At 40.3% G+C, this 21,570-nt stretch overlaps 1 protein-coding gene across 1 annotated transcript in view; it reads right to left on the bottom strand.

The window, feature by feature from the left end:
* Positions 1-6,890: 6,890 nt before the first annotated feature.
* GALNT8 (polypeptide N-acetylgalactosaminyltransferase 8) overlaps positions 6,891-21,570 on the bottom strand; it is a 50,960-nt gene continuing 36,280 nt past the window's right edge. The window contains 5 exon segments of the mRNA XM_047741469.1: positions 6,891-7,034; positions 15,259-15,426; positions 16,517-16,612; positions 17,153-17,290; positions 18,285-18,470. Of these exon segments, the coding sequence (XP_047597425.1) occupies positions 6,891-7,034; positions 15,259-15,426; positions 16,517-16,612; positions 17,153-17,290; positions 18,285-18,470 (732 nt within the window).

Below are 21,570 nucleotides of genomic sequence, written 5' to 3'. Positions count from 1 at the left end.
TGAGCAATTCAGGAGTGAAGCGTTCCAGCCCAGAAAAGCAAATCAAGGCTTGGCAGACAGCCCATCCCCAGGGTAGCAGCTCTGCCTGGGACCCAGTGTCTGGTCAGGGTGGCAGGATTCAAGGCTTAGAAAGCAGAGCATGGTTGCCTAGAACTTCTGCACTGCAAAATCTGTGTCACCTGTCCTTCCCCCGGACCGATCTGTGGGGATGGATTTCAGCAGAGAGGGGAGTCCATGAGGGGCTAGAAGGACAGATTTTGGAGGAAAGGAGTGCCATGGATTATGAAGCTAGAGCTTTAAGTTAGTCTTGGATTCTTTTTATTGTACCTGTAGTCCTAGATTTTTCCCTTCCTTCACAAGCAGAGGAAATGGAAAGTACATGTTACTCCACCCCATGTCAGTGAACTCCATCTTCAGCAGAACTGCCCTGGAGAAAAGCTCTTGAAGATCAAAAGGTCACTAGGAACTAATTGTTGAAGATTTTTGCAATCATGTGAACCACTGTGCTCCAGTAGGAGCCCACCAGACACTGTGGCTGGGCTGCTGTCCACCCAGCCATAGCTGAGATCTCACAGCCAAGCACAGCACATGTGCACACACACATGAGGAAAAAAAAAAAAAAAAAGATTCCCAGGAAACTGTTTTTGTGGAAGACATTTAAAAACATTTGGCAAATTTTCAACAACATGGATGGAACCGGAGGACATTATTCTAAGGGAAATAAGCCAGACATAAAAAAGACAAATGTGGTCTCACTTATATGTGGAACTAAAAATAGACTCATAGAAATAGAAAGTAGAATGGTGTTTGCCAGGGGTCAGGGAGTGGGAAATGGGGAGGTGGTGGTCAAAGTATACAAAGTTTAAGTTTTTCAAGACAAATAAGTTCTGGGGCAATACAGCATAGTGCCTATAGCTAACAATACTATGTTATATACTTAAAATTTTTTTAAGAGAGTAAATCTTTTTTAAATTAACATATAATGTATTATTTGCTTCAGGGGTACAGATCTGTGAATCATCAGTCTTACACATTTCACAGCACTCACCATAGCACATACCCTACCCAGTGTCCATAACCCCACCACCCCACTACTCCCTGCCCAGCAACCAGAAAAGGATAAATCTTATGGTAAGTATCCATACCACAAATATAGTAGTAGCTATAATAATAATAACAATAGTAAAAGGGGCAAGAGGAAACTTTGGGAAGTAATGAATATGAATATGTCTATAGCCATGATAGTGGTGATGGTTTCATGGGGGTATACTTATCCCCAAACTCACTGAGTTTCTTTTTTTTCTTGATGAATATTTCATTATGCAAATTTAAAATATCATGACTTTTTAGAAATGTAACATTGCCACCACTCACTGAGTTTCATATATGAAATACGTACATCTTTTTACACGTCAATCATACCTCAATGAAGTGGCTTAAAAAGAAACTGGTAGAAACAATACATGGACAAAATTTTTATTTAAAAAACCTGAAAGTTGGGGCACCTGCATGGCTCAGCCATTAAACATCTGCCTTCGGCTCAGGTCATAATCTCATGGTCCTGGGATCAAGCCCTGCATCCAGCTCCCTGCTCAGCGGGAAGCCTGCTTCTCCCTCTCCCACTCCCCGTGCTTATGTTCCATCTCGTGCTGTCTCTCTCTCTGTCAAATAAATAAATAGAATCTTTAAAAAATAAATAAAAAATTAAAAATGTGAAAGAAACCCCTTTGATTGATTGTTTAATGGAGAACCCAGAGCAATAATAGACAGAGACCACCCACAGTAGGTTTCAGTAATGTTAGGATAGTATTCCCAACAATTTCCCAACAGATATTATCTTGGGGATTCAGGAAAAAAATCAGAAATGTCAGGAATTTTCATAAATTCCTCAAATCGTAAGTTATTCTTTAGTATTTTTAAAATTTATTATACTCTTTACTTGTTATTATGGATTTCTCAAAGTTGTTCAGTACATGAGAGATATTAAGCTTAGTAATATTTACAAACTCTATAGGCTATGGCAAATATTCAAACCCCTATAAAGTTCCAGCCAACATCACATGACATTTGTAATACTCAAGTAATGTAACATTTGGGACTCCTGGTGAGAGGTTAACTAGGTTAACAGCACTTGTCAGAATCATATGTTGAAATTGCCAATTTAAGAACATATTTTGCTCCCCAAACTTCTTATTCCTCGGAAGGCCATAAGATTTTTATGAAGTACACTATGCATAAAACTTAACATGTATTTTTATTTGCAAGAATTCCTTACCAGTAGAAGCAAATAGGTCACACACACATTTAATCATGGCTATTGCTATATGCATGACCAACTGATTAGACTGTGGCTTTTTTTTTTTCCTGCTCACTCCTGTCCTGGTTTCCGAAAATATACCCTTAACCTTGGACTCTGTCAGTGTTTCCTGTTCCTGCATTCCACTGGATGTCAATGGGTTCTTTCAAACCAGTAACATCTCTATGTTACTTGCAAAGTTTTAATGCTTGCAGGAGAATTATAGACCTCTTTCTTGTCTTCCCAAATTTTCCAACAGATTTTTCTTGAAACTTAAAATTTTCAAAAATGCAGAACTTTCCCAAGCACTGCTGGGAAGGAATTCTTATAGGGAACACTAACCAAAACGTGAAGTGGGCCCAATGGGAAAGCCTACCAGCTGTCTGGAAGCGGACATAGTGAGCTTGGTGAGGGAAGATTAACTAGGACTTGGGAGCTGCTACCAGCCCCAGGACAAAGCACCTGTAAAAATAGGAAAGCACAACCCACCTTCTCCAATTTTGTCTCAGTTATGAAATGTATTAGAACTAGAAGCCACCAGTCTCATTTAGTAGCTAATAATGAGCCTTTAAAGAATGGAAGGAGATTGACAAGGTGCTTGGAAAAGATAAGTCCTGACCTAGCCATCATGACTTGTTAGAGAAAGAAGGAAAATAAACTATACCCGTTTCTTAACTTGTCATAAAGTTGACTTTTTGCCTAGGTCTCTTTGCTAAGGAGGTTATATGTAGTATAATACATTTAATCTCAAAGATAATGCCCCTCCCCCCAATCCATCCACAGAGTACTTTGTAAAATCAAGGACAGCCTCTTATATACTTATATAAACAGAGTACAGTGATCAAAATCAGGAAAATAACATTGAGACATTACTGTTGTCTGATCAATAAACTTTATTTGAATTTTTCATCAGTCATCTACTGCTGTTCTTTATAACCAAAGGAAAACTAATTTCCCCTCAGGCCCAGATTCCTGTCCAGGACCACATGTTACATATAGTTTTCGAGACTCTTTGTCTCCTTTAGTCTGGGGAAGTTTCTCCGTCTTTCTTTGTCTTTCATAACTTTGACACTTTGAAGCACACAGACCATTTATTTTGGAGGAGATTTATTTGGGCTTAATTGTTTCCTCAAAATTGTAGATTCAGGTTCTGTACTGGGGGCAAGAACCCCATTGGAAATGATGTTATCTTCTGTGTGCATCTTATCAGAAGGCATGTGACACTCATTTGTCCTGTAACTGGTGATATTAGCATTGATTACTCGGCTAAGATGGTGTCTGTCAGATTTCTCGACCATAAAACTACAGTTTTCTCTTTGTAGTTAACAAATATCTTCTGGAGGGTTACTTTGATACTATATATGTATTCTGTTTCTCATCACCCATTAATTTTTACATCCATTTAAGATTCTTACCTGAAACAATTTTAACTATAGGTTGTCAAATAATTTTCTAATTCCAGATTTCTTCCTACATTTTTTAACTGGCAGTCTACTTTAAGGAAGAGCTTTCCCTTCTCCCTATACAATCATTCATCTATATGTCCATCCATTCCTTCCTGGGTATGAACTCATGGATTCTTATTTTATTCTATGACTTTTAATCTATACAATAAAAGCATTATTTATTTTAATGCTCAAATTTCCCTAGATTTGGCCAGTGAGAACCCCTTGGATCTGGCTGCTACAGATTGTGACATCACTCTTGGAGCATTTCCTTATTTTCTAGCACAGGAAAATGTCTAAGACCCCAACCCTAAAATCAGCCATTTCTGCAAGGAGCCCTAATTCATTTACTGGAAAATATTCAGAAACCAAGATCTGCATGCTGGATTCTGAGTATGCTCAGAATGAATGAAAATACAGAAATGTAAGTAGGTTAATTTGTTTATGTTTGCACTCCATTTTGGGTTTCCCTTTATCCTTTTTGGGTTTGTATATTTATGTTTTGAACCTAACATGAAACATAACATGATTTTAAAAGTCTAAATTACAGAAAAATGTATATTTTGAGAAATGTCACTCTCCCCAATCCATTCTATCCTGTTTTAATCCTCAATCATTTCCATCTTTTTTTTTTTTAAGATTTTATTTATTTATTTGACAGAGAAAGATCACAAGTAGACAGAGAGGCAGGCAGAGAGAGAGAGAGAGGGAAGCAGGCTCCCCGCTGAGCAGAGAGCCCGATGCGGGCCTCGATCCCAGGACCCTGAGATCATGACCTGAGCCGAAGGCAGCGGCTTAATCCACTGAGCCACCCAGGCGCCCTCAATCATTTCCATCTTATTTCCAACCAGTACTACCCATAAGTAACTGATCTCACTAGTTTCTGGTTTATTCTTATGTTTCATTTTGCATAAATGAACAGATATATGTATATTTTCCCTTTATCTCTTACCTGAAAAGTAAAAACTATAAATATGATTTTCCTTTTTTTCCACACTGGAAATCATTCCATATCAGTTCAAAGAAATGTTCCTATTTCTTTTCCAGAGCTGCATAGTACTCCATCGCATGGGTGTATTCAACCACTCGCCAATGTCTGAACATTATAGTTCATTTCCAACATTTTACAATTAAATTCAATACAGCAAATAATTCATTTACACATAAGTATTTTCTTATTCTTTGGAGGTGTGAATTTCTCAAAGTAGAATTGCACCAGAAAGAAAATGTGTGTATAGTTTTTTTAAGATTTATGTATTTATTTGAGAGAGAGAACACACACATGTGCATGAGTGGGGTGCAGGGGTAAAAAGAAAGAAAGAGAATCTCAAGCAGATTCCCTACTGAGAGTGGAGCCTGACCTGAGGCTTGACCTCAGCATCCTGAGATCATGACCTGAGCGGAAATCAAGAGTCAAACACTAAACCGACTGAGCCACCCAGGTACACCTATAGTATTTTTAAATACTGCCAAATATCCCTCCAAAATGACTGTACCAGTTTGCATCCCTATCATCAAAATATGAGATTACCTGTTTCCCACAACCTTGCTAACAGAATGTGCTATCATACTCTTTAATTTTCACATATTTAAGTGAAAATTTATCTCAGTATCATTTTAATTTGCATTTCTCTGAGTGAGATTAAATATCTTTTCATGTGTTTAAGGATATTGCGTATTTTTTTACCCATCTTTCTATTGGGTACAAGCTTTTAAAAAAAGAAAGCTTTGCTATAAATTGCATTTTCCCTTCAATTTGCTATGAAGAAACTAGAAGTTATACATTTGCTTACCATTTATCCCATTCCTTAATTTTTTCATCATAAGACCTTACCTATGATAATGTTTTAGTTCTTGATATGGATTTGGTCACTGTGAAGGTTTTATCAAGCTCTACACTTGTGACTTATGCACTTTTAAAAAATTAGCTGATTTAATTCTGTACTAAATTATCAGTGTCTTGTCTGCCTAATGCCTAAAGGAAGCCTAATCATTCCCAGAATCATACCCCAGTAGCACTGACATAAAACTAAAAAGAAAAGGTGACCGTCTTAAGGAAGGGGCCAGTTTGCACATCCTTGAAAGGTGAGCCCACAAAACAACATACACATATAACATCCTACCTCTTCTCCTATCATGGTGCCCAACCACCGGGACCTTACCAAAATATGCATCCCAGACATAACTTCCCAACTTACCAACTAGGGGAAAAGGACTTACCCAGCAGATAGCAGTAAGGACTCTTGGTTTTAAGTTTGTGCCTGCAATCCCTTCTTGGTGTCCCAGTAAGTGATGCCCCCCTGTTTCAAGTCTCAATTTCTCCATAATATGCAGGGAGAATAGAAGGAATAGGTAGTAAAGTCTATTAAGTGTTTTAAGCTCCTTAAAGACTCAGATGGACTTGGACTTTTCTACCATTCTCTATGCACTGTGCAGAGCTGGGATTAGTGGAGACACATTCTCTCCTCCCCCTCAGCCTTCAGAATCTCTTTGGTATGGGAGAGGTTGAGTAATCCAAATAAAACTGCTGTGGGGGGATGCTGGAGGAATGTTTAAAGATTGCTTGTCTATTTGCTGCATCTTGCAGGACACTTCAGGAAAGGGGAACAGCAGGGGCCACACACCTTTAGATTGCTGGGGCCACCAGAATCATTGTCATGCTGCCAGCCTGAGGATGACCCAACGTCTCCCATGGAGCAGCCCCCAGGATGTCTGGGGAGTCTCTGAGCAGATGGGCTGGGGGAGGATGTGTGGGGCAGATGGCAATAGTAGTTGTCAGGCATGAAGACTAAGTAGTGTTGGCAGAAGTCAACGACAGACTTCCACCCTCCTAATTCTGTCCCCACATAGCAGCCAGATGATGGTGCTTATTTCGAAGAGTTTCCAATAATGGCATTTGATATATAGCATGACTTTCCAAGGGAAGCTGGGGGGAGAGTTTCCTTACCCATCTCCAGCCTGGACATTTTGACACATGCATGGACCTTACCTCCCCACAGTCTGTGTGTTGCAAGCCTAAGTCACAGTAAACATACACACCCACTTTCCTGTTCTCACCCTCTCCCATTTTGAGCAGCATTAGGAGTAGAAGCCATTTCAGGGGCAAGAACTGGTATCCCAAATCAAGGCTCTCTGAGGATCACCGGATGTTAGTTTGACCCCCAGTTTCGCATGGTATACTGTATTGTCCACGCTTGTGTGGTGCAGTTCTGAAGTACAAGCACATAGATGCCTGAAGAGTCTTTCTTCAACTCCAGACATCGCTTGGTGGCTCTGTTCATGACGGCTCTTCCCTGGATGGGAAAAGAGACAGAGTTAAGGTATTGAAATGCCCTCATCATCCCTGCTCCTGTTCTTCCTGCTGTGGTCAGTGACATGCTTGAAGGGTCCCTCAATCTTCTGCCAGTCATCCAGAGGAGAAATGGAGCAAAGGGTAGAGTTAGACCACCTGCTGTTTTCTTCACTAGTATCATGGCAGGCTAACCATAGACCTAGGAGTAAGCAAGGCAGTGCTGGGTTTCCGTTATCGTCCACCTCTCATCAAGGAGTGTGACTGTCTAGATATGACACATCTTGGAGAGCCATGGTCCTTCTCTACTTGGCCTTCCTTTCCACATCTACACCCCTAAGCCCATGAAATCTATCAGGATTCTCCCTCCCTCTTCAGTAAGGCTCAGTGGCCAGAGGAGCAGAAGCTACATTCAGGCACCTCAGCCTGTTTTTTCTACCACTGTTGATTGGAGGGGGGATGGAGAGAAGGGCAGTTCCTACCTATTCTGTCCTGGGGTCTTCACCACGGTTACTAGCAGAAACACTATGGGCTTAGGAGCCAAAAAGTCTGGGCTAAGTCTCTACTCCACCACATACAACAGAGGGCCCTAGGTAAATTACCTAGCCTAAGTCTCAATTTCCTCATCTGTAAAATGGGTTTATAGTTAATATTGGGGTTAAAATTAATATTAATTGAATAAAATTAATTGGTTGATATTTTTTGAGCCTCTTGTGCCTGACATGAAAGATGTGTAATAGATCAGTACATCTCTGCCTCCTCCCATTCTAATGGGGGAAGGAGAGGAAGGGTCATCCTTCTCTTTGTTCTTTTTTTTTTCTTCTCTTTGTTCTTATGTTTCACCTAGACCTTATGGCTCAACAACTGTCATCGTGCCATCTGTCCTGGTGCTGTCCTGGTCTCCTAGCCCTCCCATTCCCTACACCCCTCTCCACCATGTTGCAGGAACCTCTCACAGAATCTGTTTCAGTGCCTCCACGAAGTTGTTCTCCCTTTATCCCCCCTGCCCTCTGCTGTCATCCTGAGTTAACAGCCTTCCTTTAAATGTCTAATGAGAGACCCTGATCTCACAGTCCCACTTTGGAACTTACACTACCAAGTTTTTCAACACCAAGCAGGGCTGCAGTAGTATGTCCAAAACCCTGCCTCCTCTGATTTCTTTCCATTACAAAATGCATTCTCCACCCCCACCGACACTGCTCCCTTAAACTTGCTGCCCTGGCCACACTGGATTCCCCCAGGTGCACCTCCCCAGTGTCAGCAGTCACACAGGGTCCCCTGCTTCTTGAACTCCTCCTCTGACCTCCACTTCTCCTCTCTGTGGGTTCTGCTTGTAGCCCATAGGGTGCTCCTAGAGAGGGTCCACCAACCAAGCAGGCCTGGCCACAAATGTGCCTACAGCAATCCGGCTTAAAATGTGGCTTACTCCTTAGGGTTACGCTTCCAGATCTCCTCAGCACTCTTTATCCCTTGTCCCCATCCCTTGATGTTCACTTTCACTAAATGCCCCCCCCCTTTTTTTTTCACTTTGTTGAGCCTATCACACTGCCAGCCAGACTAGCCCCTCCCCCAAGTGCCTGGAGTGACCCTCTGGACACTGCTTGTGGGTGGTCTCAAAGGAGCTGCCCTGCCTCTGTCTCTGCTCCTAGCAGCCCCTGTGCTCTGAAGTGGATGCCAGAGAAACACTTCCTGTTTAACATTAGTCTTTCCCTCTGGGCAGATTCTTTTTCTACTGACTTTTTTTCCCCCAGTATTAGAGGAGAAAAAAACCTTACCAAAATTCAGTGCTTTCCTCCCTTCCAGGATCAGACTTCCCAAGCAATGAGGTGATAACAACAGTGGATAAGATTCCGTGTTTGAATCTGGACATTTAATCTGTGTGACCTTGGTTATAGTATTTGACTTCTCTGTGGTTTAGTAACTTCATAAGTAAAGTAGAGCTAATGATAATATTTCTCTTATAAGATATATGTAAGGATTAAATTAGATAATGCCTGGTACATTATATGTACTCAATAAATCTTGGCTATTTTAATGTATTGTGTTTTTTTAGATGAAGTCAGTGACTCATTTTTTTTCTATTTTCTTTCCACTTCCATGTGACATGCCCTTTGGAAGTATTCTTTAAGCCTTCTTCAGACTATTCTCTAGTTTCTTTTACATTGTGTTTATCTGGATCTTATACATTTTTGGTTTGGTTTTTATTTGGGGGGTGTTGCCCTTCAGTTTTTAAGGAATTTTTGGTTTTGTTTATTTTCCACTTTAATGGAAGGAGTATGTGCTTCTTCTTTTATTTTATTTTTTAAATTTATCTATTTTATTTTTTTAATTTAATTTTATTTTTTCAGTGTTCCAAGATTCATTGTTGATGAACCACACCCAGTGCTCCATACAATAAGTGCCCTCCTTAATACCCACCACCAGGCTCACCTAACCCCCCACTCCCTTCCCTTCCAACACCTTCAGTTTGTTTCTCAGAGTCCACAGTCTCTCATGGTTCATCTCCCTCTCTGATTTCAATTGGGGGTGTTCTTTCTTTTAATTTGGAAAACATATTTCAAAAATTAGAAGCACTTGCAATAGGATAACATTATCTATATAGTTTGTATATCCTGTTTTTTAAGTTTAATACCATAGTTTAATATCTCATGTGCATTTTCCAATTAATATTTGAAAACATACTTTTTGAGGATATAATTTGAATGACTATGTCATATTCAGTTCAATATTCAGGGGATGCACAGAAATCTCCCTTACTGTTGGGCATTTAATTTTTCCTAATATTTTGCTATGATAAATATAAGATATTTTCTATATTAATTTTGACTCACATTTTATATTATTCTTTAAATATTGTCTTAAAAGAAAATGAGAAGACTATACTTTCAGGGATCATTTCTATAGTTTGTTAAAAGAAAATGAGCACCATAAAAGGGTCATAATTAATTTGGGAGTTTTGATTAGTGTCACTAGTGTTCATACAGAAAGCTAAACTGCCTTCTGTACCTGTGCCCACTGGCATGACAGCATCCCCACAGGTATCTCTTCCTTTTTATTTCTTGAACACTGACTGTGTCTGGTCTCCTCATTCTCACTGCCTCTCCCAGAGCTCGTCTTTGTGTCACTCCCTGCAGAAGACTTCTGCACGATGACCTCTACCCCAACTCTCCATTATTTCAGCTACCCCACTACTCGCAACTCTGCTCCTCATTTCCAAGTCCAGATGTTCAAACTGGGTCCCTTCTCAGTCACTAATGTCATCTCTCTTGTGGCTTTCAGAAGTCATACCTCCTCTGGTTGACTCAAACCCTGAATCATGGAATTGGAAGACAAAAGCATTATCTAATCTTATCTCCCTCTCAATTCTGAAAAGTATCTTTGGTAGCTTTTTAGCAGATGAATGTATAAGTCGTGCCTACAACTTTCTTACCTTAAAGAACTGTGATCCCAAGATAAGGTGGATAGGAACAGCTAATACAGAGTGAATTGACTCATGAGCTACCTGATCCCCTCTCCCTCTTCAACTTCTGGACTTCTTGACACAGTGACCTGAAAAGGGACCTGGGTTGGACATTGGAGAAGTGGGCAAAATTCCCCTGCATGTCCTGCAGCTCCAGACCTCACACCCAGCCAGAAGCTATATTCTGTCAGCAACTTCCCCCAGCTGAGAAAGTGATCTTTCCAAAATTCTCTTGGAAAGGCAAACCTGAAAATGTTTGGGATGTTATAATTGTTTCTTTAACACAACTACTATGTTTAATTCCCGGGAGATTTAGGATCAAGTAAAGATGTTAAAGGACTCAAACAAATAGTATTTGTTAAAGATTCTGAGTAGAGTTACTATTTTAAAGTACCTGCTAAGTTTTAAAAACATTGTCTTACAGATGAACCTTGTGATAACAATTTTAAAATGTGTAATTGAATAAAGTTTGTGAAATCTTACCAAATTGCGAACACTTTTGAAACATATAATAGAATTTAAGAATCATTAATTTAAAATCAGATAATTGACATTCTTAAGAAAGAAAATGTAATGTATTAAATTTATAAATACAATATGTAATGTTTAAGGGGATTGATTAAATTGTAAAGTCCCCTTTAAAGTTGCTAAGAGAGTAGATTTTAAAAGTTCTCATCACAAGGAAAAAATGTTTTTCTACTATGTGTGGTGGTGGATGTTAACTAGACTTATTGTGATGATCATTTTGCAATATAGGCATACATTAGGTATATTATGCTATATGCTTAAAACTAATATAATGTCACTTATATAAATAAATTAATTCACTATTGCAAATAACTTTATTCTCATAAATTTGAAGAGATGGACCAATTCCTCAAAAACCATAAACCAAAATTCAATCAACATGAAAAGAATGATCTGAATAACCCTGAACCATTAAAAAATTTTTCAGTTTGAGCTCCAAGAAGATGGCCTGCCAGGCCAGCACATCCCCTGTGCACACAGGCCTAGAAAGCTGTCAGGTAGGTCTGAATGCAGGAAGTGTGCAAGGAGCAAAGTGACCATGCTTGGGTGTTCCAAAGCAGAAACCAGGTTCACTGAACTTGGCTTCAAGCTCAGGGGATTGTGCTGATAATTTTGAGTAGAAGCAGGAACTTGTGGGGCACACACAAGACCAAAGGGTTTTAAAATATTTTAATTCATCATTTTTAAAGTCCCCTGGAAAAGAAACCTCCAGGCCCATATGTTTCCACTGAAGAATTATACCAAGCATTTAAAGAAGGATTAGCACCGATTTAAGACAATCTCTTCCAAAAAATCTCTTTCAGAAATGCCTCTTTCAGAAACTGATCTATTCTAAATTTTTGTCAACAGAACAAATTTTATCAATTAGAAAGAGGAAACACCTCCTAACTCATTTTATGAGGCCAGTATTACCTTGATACTAAAACCAAAGACAGTACCAAAAAGAAAAAAAAAAGAAAAGGAAAAAGCTGCAGGTCATTATGTCTAATGAACCTAGACACAAAAATCTTCAACAACATACAAGCAAACTAAATATAATAAAGTATGAAAAGAAGTGTACACCATGAGTAAGTGTGATTTATTCCTGGCACATAAGGCTGTTTCAACACTAGAAAATTAATCAGTGTAATCCATTGTATCAACAAACTAAAGAAGAAAAAAACATGATCGTATCAATTGACAAAGGAAAAGCATTTGACAAAATGCAACTCACATTCACAATAAAAATATTTTTTAGCAAGTTAGAAATTCAGATAAATTATATCAATTTGATAAGGAGGATCTACAAAAAATCTACTGCTAATGTATATGCAAAAATGGAAGACTCAATGCTTTCCCCCTGCATTTGGAAACAAAGTAAGGATATTCATTTTCATCACTCTTATTCAACATAGTACTTGAAATTCTAGCTAATGTAATATGGCAAGAAAAATAAGTAAAAGTCATGCAGATTGGATATGAAAAAAAAGTGATTGTTTAAACCTGATAGGTTTAAATAAAATAATAAGATTTCTAAGCTGAATGTAAAAGCTTAAACAAAAATGATAGGTCTTTAATTAGAACTTAAATAAATTTATATTAATTTTTAAAACTAAGGTAAACCTGTGATAGTATTTTCTGCACAAAAAAAAAAAGATACCACTAAGGATATTGAAAACTCACATTTGGCACACTCAGCCTGCCTATCAAACATGCTCTGCTTGGTGACTGCCATCGACAGAAAACTCACCATCTCGCTAGGCAGCCCATTATTCTGTAGAATAGCTTAAGCCGTCAGGCTATGAGAAAGCCTTCCCCTGCCCTTACATTAAGTTGAACTCTGCCTCCTTGATCTAAAGTCACTGGTCTCAATTCTGCCCTCCTGTAGACACTGAACAAATCTAATCCCTCTTCCTCATGAAATCAGCATCATCTTTTCTCTAGGCTCATTTCTCTAAGCTAGTACCTCCAGACTTGGCAATCTTTCATTTGTTCTGCAATTATTTATTGAGTGTGTGTCATGCTCTAGGCATTTTGCTAGATGCCAGAGAGAAAACAACAAAACCCAGGCCCTGTCCTCCATCTCACAGTCTAGTGATGAAAAGATGCAAGTGAGGAGATACTTAGAAGTAATCATGAGATAAAATCTGTAGGAAGGGCCCTGAGAGCACAAATCACTCATCCTCATCCTCTGGAGTCACAGATGGCTTCTCAAAGAAGACAGTGTCTAAAGCCAGAGGAACATTTTGTAGTTGGCCCAGTAAAGAGGTGGGAGGAGAGGGAGCAATACGTACACAAAAGCCTAAGATAAGAGGGAGCATAGCCTTTTAGAGAATTACATGTAGGTCCATGTAGAGCAGGAAGTGAAGAGCAGAAACACAACTTACCACCTTCCTCCTTCTCACTGATATTGCCTAATTCAAAAAGACTTACTAGGATCCAAAACCCCTCTGAAATTGTAAGCAAAATTGTACACATAAGTGCATATATATGTTTTCCTGGAAAGAAGATTTTCAAAAAGAGTTGTTAGCTTTAAGTTAGAAGTAAAAGAGTTAGATTGATCTGTGTCTATCAAAATGTAGCCCCTGAACCTAACACAATACCAGAATGTTCAGAAATGCCATCACAGACAGAGCATTGCCTCCCTTCATCAGGACATCACGTCTCCACCAATGTGGATAAGGCAGCCCCATCCCACAGCAAATTCACACATAGGCTATAGTCAGTCAAGTCCATTATGTCATTGTCTTGTGAATTCTGCCAGATTCCTTCCACCCTGTTCTTAGTCAATTGATACTGAAATTAAAGTCAGGCCTTTACACTAGTCCCTATCAATTTCAGCCCAGGGCTCCAGATTCTCTGATTATCATTAATAATAAAACTAATCAAAACCACAATGAGATACCACCTCACACCAGTGAGAATGGCTAAAATTAACAAGTCAGGAAATGACAGATGCTGGCAAGGATGCAGAGAAAGGGGAACCCTCCTACACTGTTGGTGGTAATGTAAGCTGGCGCAACCACTCTGGAAAGCAGCATGGAGGTTCCTCAAAAAGCTGAAAATAGAGCTACCCTATGACCCAGCAGTCGCACTACTGGGTATTTACCCTAAAGAGACAAATATAGTGATCCGAAGGGGCACGTGCACCCGAATGTTTATAGCAGCAATGTCCACAATAGCCAAACTATGGAAAGAACCTAGGTGTCCATCAACAAACGAATGGATAAAGAAGAGGTGGTATATATATACCATGGAATACTATGCAGCCACCAAAAGAAATGAAATCTTGCCATTTGTGATGGCATGGATGGAACTAGAGGGTATTATGCTTAGCGAAATAAGTCAATCGGAAAAAGACAACTATCATATGATCTCCCTGATATGAGTGGAGATGCAACGGGGTGGGGTTGGGGGTAGGAAAAGAATTAATGAAACAAGATGGGATCGGGAGGGAGACAAACCATAAGAGACTCTTTTTTTTTCTATATTTTATTTATTTATTTGACAGACAGAGATCACAAGTAGGCAGAGAGGCAGGCAGAGAGAGAGGAGGAAGCAGGCTCTCCACGGAGCAGAGAGCCCGATCCCAGGACCCTGGGATCATGACCTGAGCTGAAGGCAGAGGCTTAACCCACTGAGCCACCCAGGTGCCCCACCATAAGACACTCTTAATCTCACAAAACAAACTGAAGGTTGCCAGGGGGAGGGGGGTAGGGAGAGGGTGGTGGGGTTAGGGACATTGTGGAGGGTGTGTGCTATGGTGAATGCTGTGAAGTGTGTAAACCTGGAGATTCACAGACCTGTACCCCTGGGGCTAATAATACATAATATGTTTATTTAAAAAATTAATCATAATGGCTAATATTTATTAAATACTTTCTATGTGCAGGCACCATGCTAAATTCTGTACACACACTATCTCATTTAATCCTCCTAACAGGCTCGTAAAGTAGATATTCTGATCTTCATTTTATAAATGAGGAAACCAAATATCACAGAGGGTAAGAAATTTGCTAATGGTGACTGAACTAGGACTGAACCCAAACTCTTCACTGTTAAGCTAACCAGATTCCAATATTGCTTCCCTTACCCACCCACCTCTGCCAACAGACTCAGCGTTCCAAGCCCAGTTTCATTTTTCAGTCTTTTCCCTACACACTGCCACAAAGCCAATCCTTCTAAAACATTATCAAATCAAATATGAACCTTGTAGACTGTATTTGAATATGCTTATCCTTTAAAAAAACATGTGACTCACCAGCTTAAAATCCCAATATACATGCAGTCTGTTTTGGGCTGCCTTGGAACATGGCTCTAAAGTGGGCTTCTCCCCATTGCCAGGGTCTGTCAGGCAGTGATCATCAGTGTGTGCCTCTGCAATCAGTGGTCCCACATAGAACTCCCCAGTTAGGTGATAGTAGACATTCTAAAAGAGAGCAAAAGAGTCTGTCATAGATACAGTCAGTGGGGCAGTCTTTGACCTTATAAAGGGCATGAAGACAGTTATTGGGTTCCCTAGGCACTTGATCACCATGGAGAACTGAACTTTCCTAAGTAGCAATGAGTCACTCTCCTTTCTTTCTCCCCAACACCCAGTTAACTCTAAGAAGAACACCTGGCTTGAGAAGGGGGCACTAGCCTGCCTGCTTCTGTACAAGGGCTCCAACACAATCATGACTTGCCTAGACAAGGGAGATTATCTTTGAAACACACACACACACACATACATCCCTGAACTTTAGAAGCTATCATCATGAGCTCCAGCTATGGACTTGTCAAGAAACCTTTCCAGTTCTTAATCTGATACTGTCTTGCTTGGTGAGCATGGACAAGTGGATTGTTTTTGTGCCTCAGGTTTTCATTTGTCAGGTAGAAATGCTTATCTATCCTACATACCACCAAACGTTCCCTGTGAGGGCAACATGCAAAGTAACAAGATAGAAATGAATATTCTCAAGGGGAAAAGTTCCTGGACTGCATCACCAGTTTGATTCTTCTATTCAATGGAGCAACTTCCATTCAGCCTCTCTCTTCTCTAGCCCCTATTTCCTTCTCCCCAGAAGAAGCCACAGGTAGCATCACCTGTCTACCTTTCAGGGCATACTTGGAGTGGTGAGAGGATGGTGGAGACAGTGAGGGGAAGGGGAAAAATGGGGTAGCTGTCAATGAAAATAATGAAAATAATACCATTATTATTGGTATTATTGGTATCATTACTATTGGTATTACCTGAGGTTACTGTCAATGAAAATAACACCATTTTGAATGAATGTCACATGGCATGCTTTCTACCTATCCTCCCTGTACCTGAAGTGGAACTGTCTATCTCTGATCTCTTGAATGCACTTGGAAGTGCTTAGTTAAAAGGACAGGTTTGGATTTCACCCTTACCCATTGCTCAGGATGCTCTGATCCTGCCTTCCCGTCATCTAACACTTAGTCTGAATCTGACAAGGGTTGCCAGGAGCTGAGCCACAACAGACTCACCCTGGGGCAGGGGAGATTGTGGAAGATACCTGCAGACTGTATTCGTGACAGTAATACATGACAGGGGTTTTGCTTGAAACAAGTCCCTGACCCAGGCAGATATTTTCATCCAACGTGTTTTTCATCTGAAGGGGCAAAACACACAGAAACACCATTGGAAAGAGACAGAGAAACAGTGCCCTCAAGTCTCCCCAGGTCATGCATTTTCCCCTCTACTCCAAGAGTGCCAGAAATTACCAACCAAAAGGAAGCAAGGGTTTGGGATCTTGGGAGCCATTTTCTTTGCACTAGACAAATGGTCCTGCTGTGATGCTCCTTCCTAGGAACACCAACCCATCAGACAGTCACAGTGCATATAGAGAAGGGGGCCAGACCAGATATCCTGGTTGGCTGAGAAATCAAGAGGTCAGATCTAGGGCTGCAGTTTGCAAAGTAAGGAACCAGAAGCAGAGTCAAGAAAAAGAAATGGGTTCTGGGGAGCAAGAGATAAAAGGACACTGAGAGGGCCCAAGGGCAAAAACCTGAGAAAGAAGTTAAGGGATAGAAAGATAATCCTGAGCAGGATGGATTTTGGAAATGCTTTTCTGAGCTGTCATATAACTCAGGTCCCATTGTCTTTTATAGTCAAATATTTAAAATCTGAGATGCAATTTCATGATACATACTCTTCCATAGCCCACAATGTTGTGAATTGGCTTCAGGTTTGGATAAACATTTTTCAGATACCAGTCAAAAGTTTTACATTTCAGTTTCTTCCGAAGTGCCATTCTGGAAGAAATGTCTCCAAAATCGATTCCAGAGTTCTATAAATAAAACATGGAATATTTCTAGGCCTTGTAACATCCTTGACTCCACCAAAGGGTATGAATGACGCATGAGGGAGTGAAACATTTTCCTGATAGTCTGGAAGGTAACCTTGATAATTATAGTTTTTCAGGGAAGGTGGGAAGACCTTGAACCCTAGTAATCTCTGCTGGCTTCAAAGGCACTTGCAAGGCCTGGATAGTACGGCCACTTGGGTTTATTTCCCTCCATGAGTGAGTTAATGGAGATTCCCATTTGAGATAATATTTACATCAGTAAGACACAAAATATTCCTCATGATAGCCAGAAAAGACTTCCAAAAGGAATATTCTGGTAGCAAGATTTAAAGGTTGAAGGAGATTTTCTACACGTGTTATCTGTGGGGATAAATTGATTATTATAACAAGATAACTTGTTATCTGTGGGGAATGCTTGAGCTCAGAGCTGTAGCTCAAGGGCAGAAGACAGCGTACCATGCCAACCTCAGGAGGCTAGCCTTAGCCAAGAAGGCCATCCTCATTTGTGTGCATCCAACAGTGGTACAGTCCCTACTCCCACCATCCCATATCCCACCTGCCATGTCCCATGAAATCCTGTTGTCCAGCCCTACTCCACAAGGATTCTCTCAGTATAGATGATGCATGAAGAACACAGACTCTAGAAGATTCCTTGGTTTGAATCGTATTTCTGCTCCTTATTACTTTATCACCTTAAACAAATTCCTTTCAACTCTCTGTGCCTCAGTTTCTCCGTCTGTAAACATGGAAGAATAAAAGCAAACCCTGCCTCATAGATATGTCTCAATGATTAATGGCTGCCTGGAGCATAGCATTACTGCATTAATGTTAGGTGCCATTATCATTGCACCAGGAGGACTTTATGCTAATTTTTTAGAGCAGGGATGGCACTTTCACTTTATCTCTCCCATTTCCTACTCTTACCACCCCCCTCCTCCTTCATTCTTCCCTGCTTCTGTTCAATTCCATGACAAACCTGTAGAGGGATGTTCCAGGCCAAATAGACCATGTGTTTGTATTCATCCATCCAGATTTCAGCCACTCGCACAGCATTACGCTTCAAGGCAAGACTCAGATCCAAGGCATAGGGCTTGTGGTGTCTCTCTAGGTGAGCAATCCTGGAGCAGGGTAAGATCTCAATTCTCCCTCCACACTGCCACACCTGTAAAAGAAGAAAAGAAAGTCACCTGGAAGGCTAGGCCCATGACCAAGAAGCATCATAGCTTATGGACTCACGGAGGCCATATTTTGGAATCATTTTTAAAGAATGTAAATTCAGTCCTCTCACTCCCATTTCAATGTGGCTTCTCAACCTACCTACCTACCTAAGACAACCTTTATTAGAAGTCTACCAAAATGCTTCTCTCCCATAGTTCACATAGCTCCCCAAATCCTATGTCTTTCAGGAAATCTTCTGAACAGACCATGAAATGGTTGCCTCTGCTCTAATATCCTTAAGAAAGTATGGAAGTCCTAAGAGGCACCACACACTGAGCCAGTCTCACTAGACTTCATCTCCCAAGATCCCCTCTGTCCTGTGTGCCAGATATAAAGCAATGTGGCAGATAGACTCTCGGGGCTCCCATGATCCTTGCCTCCTGGTGTTCACTCCCCTCTCTAACCTCCTGCCTTTGAGTATGGGCTTGTGATCTCCTTCTGGTCAATTGAATATGTCAAAGGATGCACATGATTGCATGTGTGTGATTACACTATATAAGACTGCAGTGTCAGGGCACCTGGGTGGCTCAGTGGGTTAAAGCCTCTGCCTTCGGCTCAGGTCATGATCCCAGGGTCCTGGGATTGGGCCCTGCATCGGGCTCTCTGCTCAGCAGGGAGCCTGCTTCCTCCTCTTTCTCTGCCTGCCTCTCTGCCTAATTGTGATCTCTGTCTGTCAAATAAATGAATAAAATCTTTAAAAAAGACTGCAGTGTCATTCTGGTTAGAGACATGCTATCATGTTGGTTTGGAAGAAGCAAGCCACCATGTTGTGAACCACCATGATGAAGAGGCCACAGGGGAAGAAACTAAGGGTGGCTTCCAATTGATAGCCAGCAAAGAACTGAATGTTTTTTCAGTCTAGAAGGCTTCAAGGAACTGAGCGTCGCCAACAATCCCATGAGCTTGCAATCAGGTCTTTCCCCAGTCAATCCTAAATGAGAAACTAGCCATGGCCAACACCTTGACTGCACTTTTGTAGACGACCCTGCTAAGCCATGCATGGACACTTAATCCACAGAAACTGTGAGATGGTAAGTGCACCTTGCTTTGAATCGCCAACTTTGTGATAATCCTGCTACACAGCAATAGATAACTAATATGAGTAATTCTTGACTAAAAGATATCATGACTTATGATAACATGATATAACTATAAATACTCTTCTTTACCATCCTGACAGGTACGAACTTACTTTTCAGGCCACACATTCTAATATTTGGCTTAAAAATATGATCTTCACCCAGATAGATGGTAGAATGGTCCATTGGTATTAGATTGACATAATGGCTCCAGTGTCTTCTCTTCATGGTTTCCCAAGAAACGTGCAGTTTCTAGGAGTTAATTGGCCTATTTGACAGTGGTTAGAAACCTACTACCTTCATGCCCAAGGAAGCCTTTGAGATAAGAGTGAGCAACTTAGGTTGTGCTGGTTCAGTTAACCACCTGAAGTGTCAGTCCCCTTACCTGACTTTCAAAATTTTTTCATCCCTTCTTCTACTTCTGAACCCACAGAGTCTCCTCCCTCATTCCCCAAAATCCAGAATAGCACAATGACAAAAAGTCAGGCTTTGAAGCCAGACTGACCTGTGTTCAAATCCTGATTCTATCTCTGAATACCTGACAGCTAGGGGCAAAACACTCCCCATCCTGAGTCTCAGGTGGCTTATCCACAAAAAGGCATAAAACTGTCAGGAGCATGAAATGGCATAACAAGTATTCATAAATGTCTATGATTTTTAACTTGAAACAGCTCTTTTCTTCCATTATCCCCCTGAGTTTCTCTTCATTAGTTTCCAAAATCATGTGGAGGTTACAACTGATTTGTTTTCAGATTTTATTTTCTGAAGCCAAATATCTAAAATTTCAAATACAAATTCCCTCCAATTTCTTTAGTTGCTGGTTGTTTCCAATCCACAGGAATTCAGAAGAGGAAAAAAAATGGCACAAAAAATCTTAAATTCAAGTGAAAAGATAAGTCATGATTGCCATTTATGAAGTAACGTTAACTATTATCCTTAACGAAAAGTTTTCAAATTTTACTCTTTCAATTTATTCCCACTTGCTAAACATTGTGTGTGTGTGTGTGTGTGTGTGTGTGTGTGTGTGTGTAACACAAAGAGGGACGTGAAGCTTCTCTTTATAACAACAATGACTTGCTCTGTGGCAAATATTACCCTAATTTTTTCATGAATTTAATCCTTACCATGTAGGTATTATTATTATCCTCATTTAAGTAAGTTGTCCACATTTACCAGCAAGTAAATGACAAAGCTGGATTCTGAGTCCAGGTAGTGAGCCTGTTAAGCTCCAACAAGGAGTCAGAAATACACAAGGTGCCCGATAAATGCTGGTTTTTCTTTCTTGAGCATCAGCCCCAACAGTCCATCTCCATTTATACAGTCCCATGCGCACTATCACTACCATGCCTCTAGATGTCAGAATAAAACATCCCATGCAGTTCTACTATTCCCCGTGATCTGTCACTGGAGAAATGGAGATCTTAACACGTGCTGAGAGGTTTTAAAAGGTAAATAGTCACACACACAAACTAAGGAAACTAGATATGGGTAGAACTGTTTTAGCCAAGAAAAATAAAAGAATGGCCTTTCCCTGACACTTCCTACATCTCCAGCAAAATCTATGAAAAAAAAGCACAGAATGTTAAAAGAAAGAGGATTTCTTGTGGAAACTAAAATATTGGAGTTCAATATAGAGTAGGGGAATGGAAATAGAGAGGTGGCAGCAGAAGAAAAAGGAAGAAAAAAAAAAAAACATGGGGAACTCAGAATGGTAAGAAAGGCTTGGGGCCCTAACTTGGGGAATTGGAGTTCCAAATTCATGGAAGCAGTGGTAGGTAGGAAAACCTCGGCCATAATGTAGCTAGGGTCATCCTAGGACTTTGCTAAGTACCATGCATAAAATAATTATTTCTGCATTTATATTTTTGTGCTAGAGACTAACTGTATACTCAATACCTATTCCTTTCTACATTTATTGTTGTAGAAGAAATAACTGCACACATAAGCAACTAGCTGAAATCTACA

The sequence above is a fragment of the Lutra lutra genome, chromosome 8, assembly GCF_902655055.1.
Source record: "Lutra lutra chromosome 8, mLutLut1.2, whole genome shotgun sequence".
In the NCBI taxonomy this organism is placed as follows: domain Eukaryota; kingdom Metazoa; phylum Chordata; class Mammalia; order Carnivora; family Mustelidae; genus Lutra; species Lutra lutra.
Note: the sequence above shows the minus strand (reverse complement) of the source record. Positions and strands in the feature narration are given on the sequence as shown.